The sequence below is a fragment of the Oncorhynchus clarkii genome, chromosome 10 (genome assembly GCF_045791955.1).
Source record: "Oncorhynchus clarkii lewisi isolate Uvic-CL-2024 chromosome 10, UVic_Ocla_1.0, whole genome shotgun sequence".
Lineage (NCBI taxonomy): Eukaryota > Metazoa > Chordata > Actinopteri > Salmoniformes > Salmonidae > Oncorhynchus > Oncorhynchus clarkii.
The window spans coordinates 31,899,828-31,915,060 of NC_092156.1; the positions used below are offsets into that span (position 1 = coordinate 31,899,828).

At 42.8% G+C, this 15,233-nt stretch overlaps 1 protein-coding gene across 1 annotated transcript; it reads left to right on the forward strand.

Annotated features, from left to right (window-relative positions):
• Positions 1-993: 993 nt before the first annotated feature.
• On the forward strand, positions 994-14,633 carry LOC139419209 (uromodulin-like 1). Its single transcript, XM_071169190.1, has 17 exons — positions 994-1,069; positions 1,516-1,758; positions 2,067-2,231; positions 2,372-2,481; positions 2,597-2,783; positions 7,354-7,494; positions 7,597-7,992; positions 8,249-8,506; positions 9,620-9,732; positions 9,947-10,166; positions 10,440-10,577; positions 10,787-11,298; positions 11,626-11,786; positions 12,017-12,253; positions 12,427-12,586; positions 14,199-14,283; positions 14,446-14,633. Exons 1-17 carry the CDS (start codon positions 994-996, stop codon positions 14,631-14,633), a joined length of 3,390 nt encoding a protein of 1,129 aa, XP_071025291.1.
• Positions 14,634-15,233: the final 600 nt, after the last annotated feature.

Consider the following 15,233-nt stretch of genomic DNA (forward strand, 5'->3'; position numbering starts at 1 on the left):
TCTCTGGAGTAATGAATCACGCTTCACCATCGGGCAGTTCGACTGATGAATTTGGGGTTGGCGGATGCCAGGAGAACACTACCTGCCCGAACGCATAGTGCCAACTGTAAAGTTTGGTGAAGGAGGAATAATGGTCTGCGGCTGTATTTCATGGTTCTGGCTAGGCCGCTTAGTTCCAGTAAAGGGAAATCTTGATTCTGTGCTTCCAACTTTGTGACAACAGTTTGGGGAAGGCCCTTTCCTGTTTCAGCATGACAATGCCTCTGTGCACAAAGCGAGGTCCATACAGAAATGGTTTGTCGAGATCAGTGTGGAAGAACTTTACTGGCCGGCAAAGAGCCCTGAACTCAACCCCATCGGACACCTTTGGGATGAATTGGAACGCCGACTTCGAGCCAGGCCTAATCGCCCAACATCAGTGCCCGACCTCACTAATGCTCTTGTGCGTAACTGGAAGCATGTCCCCATAGCAATGTTCCAACTAGTGGAAAGCCTTCCCAGAAGAGTGGAGGCTGTTATACCAGCAAAGGGGGGACCAACTCCATATTAACGCCCATGATTTTGGAATGAGATGTTTGACGAGCAGGTGTCCACATAGTTTTGTTCATGTAGTGTATGTGCAAAGCCTTATGTTTTTCCCGGCCACGCATAACTGGTTGGGATGATAAGCACACACTCAACAGTTAGGGATGAACAGTACTTTTAAATACAGGAAACATACAGGAACATAGGAACAAACAAAGGGATCAATTTGATTCCAGAAATGTCACTTCAACCAAATGTGAATGGATACACCATCTCCATATAGCTGTATGCACTCTCCATCTAGATATTGCCATGCAGTATATTACACTGGGGACTGTGGGAGCAAGGGTGGAGGATATCAGGGTGTGTGGACGACGAGGGAAAAGAAACTCTGTTACCAAAAGCTCATCTCTGAAAATGGTAGTGCAGCATGGTCCTTGAATACGTGGCGTATTTCATTTATTTAAGATGAGTTGGATGTACTCTCTCAGTCTGGCCGTGGCTCTTCTGGACCTCTGTAAGGGACACAGCACTTTGTTTAAAGGTAGGACAATAAGTTATGACACAATCAATAATATGATCATGATCATGCTTTACTGTTTATTGCCATGTTCCATGATATCTTTGTTAATATGTTTTCTTTGTACAGGTTGAGACAGGTGGCTTATATCTGCTAATCAGTTTTGATTCCATTTCTAAAACCAGGTGTAACCATAAAATGTTGCATACTGTACGTGTGTTTATATTGTGGGCACTCCTTGGCCCTATATAAATGCTGGCTGTTGTGGAAATTAAAACCTTTTGTTATGTGTTTGTGTTCATATATCCTGTTATTTATGCAACATTGATCTGCAAATACTTATTTTCCAATATTATGTATTTGTAGCTGTTGTTTGGAATTCCCTTCCCATTTGTCTTACATTCTGCAAACATAAAGAACAGCATTGTCTCCATTAGATACTATATAACTTAAGTATTTCTTTATTTCAGGATATGACCTGTCTATGTCCAGCTACCACCTGTGTACTGGACATGAGAGCACGGTGGTGAGTAAAATGTGGTCCTATAAGACCTCCTACAGGGACCGGAGGTCGTGTGGCGGATGGCTACCCTGGAAGACGTGTGTGGTCACTCTTTACAAAACAGCCTATTGGACTGAGTACATGAATGTCACCGAGGAGGTTATGAGGTGCTGTGACGGCTATGAACAAGTGGGCAGCTACTGTGCTTTACGTGAGTGTTCCAGCTTAAATTTGAGGACTTGTTCATCATGAAAACAAAGTATATTTAGGAGCACACAGAAGTATCTATGTGTAAAGAACATATTTAACCGTTTACTAATTTTCACAATTTACATCAGCACCCTGCCCTACAACAATCAGGACCTGTAGTCACGGAGACCCCTTTTTATGAAGTATCTAACAAAGATCAATAGATGGGGCTGTCGACCAAGAATACAGTTGGTAGTTTTCTATTTACAGTGCTCTTTGTAAACATTTGATATGATACTCTCTCTATTTCTGTTTCTCTCATTGATTAAGCTATGAACAGAAGTGGAGAGTTCACTGCCAAACCAGGCTCCTGCCCCAAGGGTGTAGTGGACACACCCAGGAATACAGGGTGTGAATGGGACTCAGACTGTCCAGGGTGGCAAAAGTGCTGCCAGAGAGAGGGCCTCTCTTTTTGCACCAACCCTCAACATACAGGTGCGAACAGATCCTAGATCAACTTTATTGTTGAAGTGATTCAAGATGTATGTTTTAAATTGTATAATAACTGCAATTGTGTAAACATCACGGCACATAAAATCATATTGCAAACCGTTATTCATTATTATTTCACTCAGGCAATAGAGGCTGTTGCTTCAACGTCACTGTGACCGTGAAGACAGATTACCAGCAGCTGATATCCATGGACGGGGGAATCATGAACCACACAAGGCTTTTGCACTCTGTGGTAGGCTACTGTATCTCTCCCTATGTTTTTCTCATGATGGTCCATTATATTGTCCCTACATTTCTCACTGTGTGTGCCAAGTATAGGCCTTGACCATTCTGTATTGGCTTTATAGGTGACCGGAGCCCTGGACTCCCCTGACATCTCTGTATACTACATCAGCTCCTGGCCTATAGGGCCATTCAGAACCGCTTCATCTATGCTGATTGGTTCCCCTGAAACTCTGTCCTTGTCCAACATGACCACAAAACTGCACCTTCTTCTCAAACACATTGAAGAAGTCACCTCTGTGTCAGTTGAAGGTAAGAGGATACAGTACTGCACTGTGGGGTGTAAATACACAGGCTTTTGTAGTGTGTAACATCCAGGGCCATAAATATCTCTAGATAATGTAAGTGAGCACCATATACCAGAAATACTGTAACATCTGTCTATTGACTTTGTTGTGTTTTCTGGTGGCTATGATTATGTAGTCTGTGTTGGAGTTATACTTGTGTTACTAAGAACACTGTGCTGACTCAGTAACACCACGGTGTCCCACTCTGCTTCCATTTCCCCTTCACACTCATCTGTGACATGTTTCCTCTGGAAATTAAAAACATGTGTCATTGACACACACTCAGAAAAACACACACCACAACAGTGCAAACAAACAATCATACACTCACAAAAACACACACAGATGTGCACAGAAGCACACTTACTCGCACACATGAACACACACATGAACACGCATATGCACAATCATGTACATGTACGCACGTACACACATTCATTCAAGGGAATATATTATATATCCTGTAGATATACACAGTGTCTACATAAACTCAGCAAAAAAAGAAACGTCCCTTTTTCAGGACCCTGTCTTTCAAAGATAATTCGTAAAAATCCAAAGAACTTCACATATCTTAATTGTAAAGGGTTTAAACACTGTTTTCCATGCTTGTTCAATGAACCATAAACAATTACAGTTTAACAATCACTTTGCCACTTTTTCAAAACTCTAGACACAAAACTCAAAACGGTCATCAGTTGTAACACAGGCTGTCCAAAGTTCAAAACATTGCATTGTGCATTCATATCGTTAAAGAAACCTTGCACTTGCAGAATCATTGGTTCAAATAACTCATTTATCATGAAATACCATAGGAACATTCATTTAGATCACCCACACACGAGATACCGATAGTTTCACTGTGTAGTTGTTCGTACAATCATTAAATATTGTAGAACAAAATAAGTGATACATGTTTCATTATGCTACTACACGTAAATACATCACTGTAAAAGGACTAGTAGAGAGAATACTACAGACACAGTGGAATCAGTGAACAAAATATGAAATTTATTGATGAAATACAATAAAATCACAACATAGGTTTCTTTGAATCAAAGCAAAAATAATTAGCTACAAAAAAAGAAAAAACAGTTAAAGGTCAACTGCAGTGTTCCTCACCTGGCTTACTGTAAAACATCACTGCAGTGTTCCTCACCTGGCTTACTGTAAAACATCACTGCAGTGTTCCTCTCCTGGCTTACTGTAAAACATCACTGCAGTGTTCCTCACCTGGCTTACTGTAAAACATCACTGCAGTGTTCCTCACCTGGCTTACTGTAAAACATCACTGCAGTGTTCCTCACCTGGCTTACTGTAAAACATCACTGCAGTGTTCCTCACCTGGCTTACTGTAAAACATCACTGTAGTGTTCCTCACCTGGCTTACTGTAAAACATCACTGTAGTGTTCCTCACCTGGCTTACTGTAAAACATCACTGTAGTGTTCCTCACCTGGCTTACTGTAAAACATCACTGCAGTGTTCCTCACCTGGCTTACTGTAAAACATCACTGCAGTGTTCCTCACCTGGCTTACTGTAAAACATCACTGTAGTGTTCCTCACCTGGCTTACTGTAAAACATCACTGTAGTGTTCCTCACCTGGCTTACTGTAAAACATCACTGTAGTGTTCCTCACCTGGCTTACTGTAAAACATCACTGTATTGTTCCTCACCTGGCTTACTGTAAAACATCACTGCAGTGTTCCTCACCTGGCTTACTGTAATAAGCAAAACAAAATATTGATTACTGTACTTCTATATTTCCATCAACCCTGTATTGGGGATTTGGCCACAGGTTCTCATCCACATCACAATGGATGTTTTCATTAGCCAAACATCTTGGGAAGAATCTTCGGGCATGGCGAATCCAGGCCTGACACTGGTCTGCCGTGATGTCATTGCATGCGTCATTCATGGCCTGGAGAAGGGCGGCTTGTTCGTGAGGGCGCCTATCATATACCTTCCACCTCCATGTGGAGAAAAAATCCTCAATCGGGTTAAGGAAAGGAGAGTATGGGGTAAGCACAGGGTGGTAAATTGTGGACGGGCCTGAAACCATGCTTGCACCATTTGAGCATGGTGGAACCTGACAGTATCCCACACAATGACATGGGTCATGCCATCAGCTCTACAGACCCGATTTAGCTCATCAAGGACAGTTAGAGTCGAACAGCAAATCATGTGGCTGCCTGCAACTCAACATATAAAGTATATAGAGTAGAGAGCTTATGATGTTGTTAGACCAAATATTAGAATGGGCAAGATGCGTAATCTAAGCAACTTTGACCGTGGTATGATTGTTGATGCCACACATGGTGATTCCAGCATCTCAGAAACAGCTGCCTTCCAGGGATTTTTACGCACTACAGTCTCTAGAGTTTACAGAGAATGGTGCGATAAACAAAACACATTCAGTGAGCTGCAGCTCTGTGGGCAAAACCACCTTATAAATGAGAGAAAAGGATGTCCAGACTCATTCAAGCTAACAGAAAGGCCACAAATGCTCAAATAACAGCTGTTTAAAACAGTGGTGTGCAGAAGGGCATCTCTTAACGTACAACACTGTGAATAATTCAGGCTGTTGTGGAGGCAAAAGAGGGTCCTACCCAGTACTAGATAGGTGCACCTAATGAAGTGTAGTGAGTGTACAGTAATGTCAAATCTGAAAACATGGTCTGGAAAATTGATACATGGGACCATAGAAACAGTGTCTGATAAAGAATGATGATGAAATATTACATCCATAGATAATGTAGTCCAATTGGTTCCACGGTAATTGGTGTCAATGGATCTCGTTATCCTGAAACTTTCATGCATATTGTTTGTCAGTTTCCATAAAACTATGCATTAAGAGTAACGCAACAGTTACTTATCATTTTGAGCAGTTGTATCAATTGATAGTTAGATCATTGTAATGAAATTAATAGACAGTCAAGTCAGATATAATGTGTGAATTGCATTTTGAAATGGTAATACTTTGATGTTAGGTTGTGTCATTTTGAACAGGTGATTTTAATTCAATGAACAAATGATCTTAGCTTTATGTGTATTGTATCCAAGCAATTGGAAAAAGTGTTAGTTTTGAAAAATTTGATTTTGATCATTGGTTGTGAGTTTTGTGTCTAGAGTTTTGAAAAATGACATCAAGGTTCCGAAATTAGTGCCAAAGTGATTGTAAAAAACTGTAATGAACATGCACCTGTGGAACGGTCGTTAAGACACTAACAGCTTACAGGCGGTAGGCAATTAAGGTCACAGTTATGAAAACTTAGAACACTAAAGAGGCCTTTCTACTGATTCTGAAAAACACCAAAAGAAAGATGCCCAGGGTCCCTGCTCATCTGCGTGAATGTGCCTTAGGCATGCCGCAAGGAGGCATGAGGACTGCAGATGTGGTCAGGGCAATAAATTGTAATGTCTGTACTGTAAGACAGTGCTACAGGGAGACAGGATGGACAGCTGATTGTCCTCGCAGTGGCAGACCATGTGTAGCAACACCTGCACAGGATTGGTACATCCGAACATCACACCTGCGGGACACGTCAGGATGGCAACAACAACTGCCCGAGTTACACCAGGAACGCACAATCCCTCCATCAGTGCTCAGACTGTCCGCAATAGGCTGAGAGAGGTTGGACTGAGGGCTCGTAGGCCGGTTGTAAGGCAGGTCCTCACCAGACATCACGAGCAACAACGTCGTCTATGGGCACAAACCCACCGTCGCTGGACCAGCCAGGACTGACAAAAAGTGCTCTTCACTGACGAGTCACGGTTTTGTCTCACCAGGGGTGTTGGTCAGATTCGCGTTTATCGTCGAAGGAATGAGGGTTACACCGATGCCTGTACTCTGGAGTGGGATTGATTGGTCTGGGGCTGTGTGTCACAGCATCATCGGAATGAGCTTGTTGTCATTGCAGGCAATCTCAACACTGTGCGTTACAGGGAAGATATCCTCCTCCCTCATGTGGTACCCTTCCTGCAGGCTCATCCTGACATGACCCTCCAGCATGACAATGCCACCAGCCATACTGCTCGTTCTGTGCATGATTTCCTGCAAGACAGGTATGTCAGTGTTCTGCCATGGCCTGCGAAGAGCCCGGATCTCAATCCCATTGACCACGTCTGGGGCCTGTTGGATTGGAGGGTGAGGGCTAGGGCCATTCCCCCAAGAAATGTCTGGGAACTTGCAGGTGCCTTGGTGGAAGAGTGGGGTAACATCTCACAGCAAGAACTGGCAAATCTGGTACAGTCCATGAGGAGGAGATTCACTGCAGTACTTAATGCAGCTGGTGGCCACACCAGATACTGAATGGTACTTTTGATTTTGACCCCCCTTTGTTCAGGGACACATTATTCCATTTCTGTTAGTCACATGTCTGTGGAACTTGTTCAGTTTATGTCTCAGTTGTTGCATCTTATGTTCATACAAATATTTACACATATTAAGTTTGCTGAAAATAAACGCAGTTGACAGTGAGGGGACGTTTATTTTTTTGCTGAGTTTATAACACACATTATGCTGCTGTCCTTTCAGATATAGATGAGTGTACCTATGCCGCTCTCAGCAGCTGCTCACGTCAGGCAGACTGTGCCAACACAGAGGGCTCCTACAGCTGCACCTGTCATCCTGGATTCACTGATCTGAACCCCAACAACACTGGGGTAGACTGCCAAGGTAAGAACAGAGAGTGGTGTATACTAACTCTGGGTTATATTAAATGAATGTCAAAATCAAAATGTTTAACTTAAACTCTCAACCTATTTGTTCTCCTTTCAGCTTCTGACCTTGTGACCTCAGCCCTGCCCAGTAATGCCACTCATATGTTTTGGTGGGCCAATGCAACAGAGTTGCCACCCAGCAGCACCAGTTATCAGTCCTGGGACTCCAGCTTTATTGATAACCCAGCAGCCGTAGCTACAACCACAGACAGGGGCATGATGCTGAGCTCCACCCATATGCCTGTTACCACACATGACCTAGCTATAGCCAGCTCCAACAGGTCTGAGACCAGACCAGCTCTCACATCCTGGAGTAGTCCCACCTCACTGCAGCATACCACTAACACTAACACTCCTACCCTGCCCCTCTCCACCTCTATGCCCCAAACCAGCATGGGACCTACTGTGGAGGACATGTACCTGAGTGTATCCTCACTATCACCATCCACATGCCGTATGTAAATCAATAAAACTCTCTTTATACAGTGTATAACAGTGACAATTTTTTGTCTCCGATATCAGTTTCCCCCAATGACTCCCCTGCTGTTTCTCGAAGCCCTTGAGGCTGTTTGGATACTCCACTTTAATCTAATAGTTTTAAGAAATTGAACACTTAGCAAAATCACAACTAATTTCGAAGCAGCTCAGATGCTGTAATATTTCATAGAAGGTGAGATTGACTACTGATTCCCTTCTCCCCTCTCCCCCAGACCCAACCCCCACCACCAACTTGCAGGCCTCCAACGTTACTGGCTTCTCTTTCTGCCTGTCCTGGACTGGCCAATCCCAGAGCGGGCTCAGCTTCCTCGTGGTGTTGAAGGAGGGGTCAGAGGTCAAGGGACGCTGGGAGACAAAGCTGTCAGTCTGGGAGGTGACAGGGCTGCAACCTGGGGTTCTCTACAACGTCACTGTCACTCCTTGTGCCTGTGGGAACCATTGGGCCAGCCTGCTGGTGCTGGTTAAGACTGGTTAGTACCATGTGCAGGATGTTCGACAGATCAACTAACTGTAATGTGCTCAAACTTTAATTGTTATGAGGGTTGTGTTCTCCTAACTGATGCTGTGCACTTTATTCATTACACACTGGCACAGCAAAAATGCGGACTCCTATAGCAGATATTAAACTTTTCTACAGTGGTGGAAAAACTACCCAAATGTCATACTTGAGTAAAAGTAAAGAAACCTTAATAGAAAATGACTCAAGTAAGAGTGAAAGTCCCCCAGTAAAATACTTGTGTTGAGTAAGAGTCTAAAGTTATTTGGTTTTAAATATACTTGAGTATCAAAAGTAAATGTAATTGCTAAAACATACTTAAGTATCAAAAGTAAAAGTATAAATTATTTCAAATTCCTTATATTAAGCAAACCAGACGGCACCATTGTCTTGTTTTTTTATTTACGGATAGCCAGCGGCACACTCCAACACTCAGACAGTTCGCCAGATCGTAGGCAGTAGGGATGATCAGGGATGCTGTCACGCCCTGACCTGAGTATTCTTTGTTTTCTTTATATATTTTGGTTAGGTCAGGGTGTGACATGGGTGATGTATGTGTTTTTGTACTGTCTGTTTTTTTTTGTAGGTTTATGGGGTTGTTTACCATCTAGGTGTTTATGTATGTCTATGGTTGCCTAGATTGGTTCTCAATTAGAGGCAGCTGTTTATCGTTGTCTCTGATTGGGAACCATATTTAGGCAGCCATCTGCTTTGGGTATTTCGTGGGTTATTGTCTATGTGTAGTTGCCCGTGTCTGCATTCGTTGTCATAGCGTCACGGTTGTTGTTTGTGTTCTTCATTCATTAAAATAAGAATGTACTCTAATCACGCTGTGCTTTGGTCTCCTCTTTATGATGATCGTGACAGATGCTCTCTTGATAGGTGTGTGAATTGGACCCTGTCCTGCTAAGCATTCAAAATGTAATGGGTACTTTTGGGTGTCAGGGAAAATGTATGGAGTAAAAAGTACATTTTCTTTTGGAATGTAGTGAAGTAAAAATAAAAACCAAAAAAAACGACTTAATAGTACTTTAAAGTATTTTTATTTAAGTATTTTACACCATGGATGAATGTATCCCATCCACAGCGGCACAGACACTTCGAGCAACAGTTCGCCTGACCAACGTGCAGTTCACTGATGCCTTGCTGTACCCCACTAGCCAGGAGTATCAGAATCTCAGTCGTAGTATTGAGGAAGAGGTACAAGGCAACGGATGCTTTGATAAATGTTTTTTGAATGTTGTCATTGTCCTCACTAATAGTAGAAGCATGGAATACATTAATGATGTAAAGACACCTACACATGTTTTGTAGTTCCTACATGTTGTTGTTGTAGTTCATACATGTTTTAATGTTGTAGTTTCTATCAAACAACGCTGACACAAACACCCTGTCTCCGCTAACTTTCTCATAGATCCTCCAGTCTCTCCCTCCTTATATCCTGGCCCTGGTGAACTCAGGAGATGTGAGGCTTCAGATCAGAGGCCTGACTCCTGGCAGTGTAGTAGTGAACTTCATCATCATCTTCACACCCAGTCAGTCCCAGGACATCCTGAAGGTGTCCTCTGCTCTGATGCAGGCCCTACAGAACAGCTCCATATACACTGTTGACAGCAACAACACCCGTATAGATGGTAACTCTGTCTTAACCTTTTACATTTGTAAGAATACTTTGCTTTTGATAAAAGGAATGTGCACAAGATAATGTGCTAGGTCTTAAATTGGCCTTCTTGAAAACTATTACTTGTATCAATAGAACTTCCTGATGAAATATACTGTAGGTTAAATATGAAAGAAGGTAATTCTCTGTGAGTATTAGATGGAGGGCACATTTTGTGATACAAATCTGCATCAACTGTTAACCTGATTTTCAATGCCAGTTCTATTTTTGTTTTTGTCTCTAACAGATGATGATGAGTGCAGTACAGGGGACATGGACTGCTCCCCATGGGCCCAGTGCACTAACACCTGGGGCTCCTACAGCTGTCTCTGTCTGAACGGATTCACTGACTCCAACCCCTCCAGGCCAGGACGGGACTGTTCAGGTAGACAATAGAGAATCCTTTCTTTCACTTTAGTTTGATATTCTTAATTCATAGGTATTTGGAGATACTAGAGTACTTTGGGCTTCATTGCCTAATCAGTTCACTACAGTTCAACCTGTAATTTTCATGTTTTTGCCTTGCAGCACATTTGACCACAACCATACCTACAATGCCCATCACGACACCTGTCCAGACGACCACAGCTCCAGCTACAATCACAACCACAACCAACACTCTGGTTACAACCAACAATACAGTTTCAACCACTACAACCTACAATCCAACCTCAATCACATCCAACAATAAAACTACAACTACAATCAACACACAAGTTACAACCAACAATGCCGTTAGAATCAACAACACTGTTTCAACCGCTACTCCAATTCTAATCACAACCATGACCCCAGTTCCAACCACAACCACCACTGACGTTCCTACAGCAATGACCACCACTGTGACCAGCGGTCTCATCACAACGAGTCTGCAGCCTAAGACTCCTACATCTCCGGCTATTCTGGTTTCTTATATGAGGGGCATCTCTGTGGAGTGCAGGGCCAGCTATATCATCGTGACAGTTGCGAGGGACTTCCTGGAGGCGAGGCACATTGGGGACTCTTCCCTCTACCTGGGGAGACAGGAGTGTGGCGTGAACGAAGCGAACAGCAGCCATGTCCAGCTGACGGTGGCTTGGGACCAGTGTAACACACAGCTCTTATATGTGAGTCAGTACATTTGTGAGTCAGTGGCTAGAGGATGCTAACTGTTGCCCCTTTGTGTCACAACGAGCATAGTCTCTGGTGTGTTTTGGGTAAATTAAAGGCTATTCTGTAATGTACAGTACATAACAGACCTGTATTTTATAGGTTTAAATGTCCTTATTTAGTCTAAGCATGCAACAACAACAAAAAATATGCCTGTGAACAGCCTATGAACATGGTCTCTTGTAGGTGCAGATGTTTGATGACCAAACTAGATTGAACTGTCCTCATGGTCTGTTAGAAAGTAAAATAACTTTCCCATACCCATGTTAACTTTTGTATTTCAGAATAGCACTCATTACACTGCTCAGACGACTCTATTCAATTCCATGGATCTCCAGAGCCTGCCCGACAGCAAAACGAGAGTTCCTACAGTACGACTGGAGATCCCCATCATGTGTACCTTTGGGAGGAGCATCCTCATCTCTGCGGGTTATGACCCCACAGGGTACGCTGTGCCAGGCGCCATGATGACTTTATCTACCGTCACTATGGACACCACCATTTTACACCCACAAGTCACTGCTCAGCTAGACTGAAACTGATTACACTTAACTCTACTCAATAAAGACTTGAAATGTCTCTCTGATTGACAAATAGTAATGCAGTATCTATGAACTATGACATATTCAGCATGCTGTTACAAAATATCTTATTCATGATATATTTTGTTGACAGGTATGACATGATTAAAGATGTCGTCATGGGCTCAGGGACTTTCCATGTGACGGTTCAGCTCCTGAATGGAATGTCCCCTCTCCCTCAGAACTACAGCCTATCTCCCGAGGAGGAAGTTGTGGTCGAGGTCAGCGTCAACTCCACAGTTGACCAGATCAAAGTGGTCATCAACAAGTGCTGGGCCACCCAGAGCAACAACCCTTTGGAACCAACAATTTACTTGTTCCTGGAAAACAGGTCTGTTCTACAATTTATTTTTATGTTGCCCTATCATAGTTAGTTTAGATGCTAGGTTTTCATTAAGTGGCATGGAATAGAACAGAATAGAATGGAAATGTTCCTGAAGATTCAGATGTGTTTAGGTGCTATCTAAGCTTTCTGCCAGTAATCTGTCTCTCTTTTCTCATCAGCTGTCCCCTCCTCAACACATACACCACAGTCTTGGAGAACGGCAACTCCAGCAAGTCTCGCCTGTCCCTTCGCATCTTCTCCTACGTCAACCTCAATGTCATCTACTTGCACTGCCAGATTCATATCTGTATTGAGACTGGCTCAGCCACCTGCCAGCCTGTGAGTATCTGTCCATCTTTATTCATACTGTACTATTCAAGTATACAGTATGTATATTGATGTCTAGATTTACTGTTCAACCAGTGATTCAATTGGGAACTGGGGAAGTCCTGGCGGGTTGGATATAAGGGTTCTGCCAAAATTAGGGTTAGAGTTAGGCTTACTGCTGTGAGTACAATGTATTACTATTCTAGGGTTAGGATTAATACACTGCTCAAAAAAATTAAGGGAACACTAAAATAACACATCCTAGATCTGAATGAATGAAATCTTCTTATTAAATACTTTTTTCTTTACATAGTTGAATGTGCTGACAACAAAATCACACAAAAATGATCAATTCAAATCAAATTTATCAACCCATGGAGGTCTGGATTTGGAGTCACACTCAAAATTAAAGTGGAAAACCACACTACAGGCTGATCCAACTTCGATGTAATGTCCTTAAAACAAGTCCAAATGAGGCTCAGTAGTGTGTGTGGCCTCCACGTGCCTGTATGACCTCCCTATAATCCCTGGGCATGCTCCTGATGAGGTGGCGGATGGTCTCCTGAGGGATCTCCTCCCAGACCTGGACTAAAGCATCCGCCAACTCCTGGACAGTCTGTGGTGCAACGTGGCATTGGTGGATGGAGTGAGACATGATGTCACAGATGTGCTCAATTGGATTCAGGTCTGGGGAACGGGCGGGCCAGTCCATAGCATCAATGCCTTCCTCTTGCAAGAACTGCTGACACGCTCCAGCCACATGAGGTCTAGCATTGTCTTGCATTAGGAGGAACCCAGGGCCAACCGCACCAGCATATGGTCTCACAAGGGGTCTGAGGATCTCATCTCTGTACCTAATGGCAGTCAGGCTACCTCTGGCGAGCACATGGAGGGCAGTGCGGCCCCCCAAAGAAATGCCACCCCACACCATGACTGACCCACCGCCAAACCGGTCATGCTGGAGGATGTTGCAGGCAGCAGAACGTTCTCCACGGCGTCTCCAGACTGTCACGTCTGTCACATGTGCTCAGTGTGAACCTGCTTTCATCTGTGAAGAGCACAGGGCGCCAGTGGCGAATTTGCCAAACGTCCTTATTTTTTTGAGCAGTGTATTTTATCCTACTCTTTTTTGAACCCGTATGGTGCTGGAGCTCAGCTCTACCTGGCTCTACCTGGCTCTACCCAACCCTTTTTTCAACCTTTTATTTAACTAGGCAAGTGAGTTAAGAACAAATTCTTATTTTCTATGACGGCCTGGGAACAGTGGGTTAACTGCCTTCTTCAGTGGCAGAATGACAGATTTTAACCTTGTCAGCTCAGGGATTTGATCTTGCAACTTCCCGGTTGGGGATTCGAGCTCGGGGTTTCGATTTTTGCAACCTTTCGGTTGGGGATTCGAGCTCGGGGATTCGATTTTGCAACCTTTCGGTTACTAGTCCAACGCTCTAACCACTAGGCTACCTGCCACCCCTAATAGGTGCTGGAGTCCGGCTCCGGGTATTTCCAGTTTAATTTCAGCCACTGTGTTCAACCATACCCTAGAGGCTTTTGAAAACTTCTCTACTAGGAGAAGAAGTTTAACTAGTTCAATGCTGTTCTCTTTCCATATATTAATTTTTGTTAGGATTGTATTGAACGGACAGAAAGATTCTCTAATCTAATCGGAATGGGAAAAGCAACCTGTGGACCATTCCTTCGATCACACAAAGGTAAATGCTCTTCAAAGTGTGACTGCATCAAATAATGACTAGGCTACTGATAATATCCTAAATATCCAGAATGTCCTACTTATAGCCCATGACATACAGTATATGATGATGATCAGATGTACATATTGGGGAGTTAATGTATTCTGACATGTTTTCTGGCAGTTCCCATCAAAGAGAGTTCTGTTACTCTTCGTCTGGTGGACTACGTCTTACTGGGAATAGGACTGTTCCTCCTCTTCGTCGGTAGTCTCTCGTCCTTGTTCTTCTGCTACAGGAAGCGAATTGGAACCTACAGCTTCAGCCTTAAACCCAAGCAAGAGAACTTTACCTATCATGTTTTTGATGCTTAGCACTGGAATGCTTTTAGGGTAGTTTTAGAGAACTTAAAGAGATATTAAAGTTGGGATTCAAGCTGGAATGCCTGTTGTGTAGTAGTCAGTGTAATGAAAGTTATTAATATACTGTAGATAGTTTAATTGAAATAAAGATATATTATTAGAAAAATGTATCAAAAGCCACAACTCATTATTCATTTGAATAACATCAACGTCACTTCAATTATTTCAACATTGATACATTTAAACACGTACATACCGTATACAAGGCACCATTTGCAAGATTTGTAACAGTCTAGTTAAGATCAGATTTGTATAGGAAATTGTATTTATCAAATATATATACTACAATCACTTTATGTTATTTTTAACAGATGTTTTTCTATAACTGAGAAAATCTACCGTTTTTAATGATGGAAATTGCATTTATTTTATCAGCATATCCTGAAGTCTTATTAAAACAATAGCTACCACGTCCTGGAATATTGACCTGATGAAATGTGAAATATGTTAATAAAAACCATAGTAATAAAAGGAATGAATTGTATACTGGATCATTTGTAGCAGAGGAAGAGAGTATTTCCCCAGTCGCTATTTATGAGGTGAAATACAATA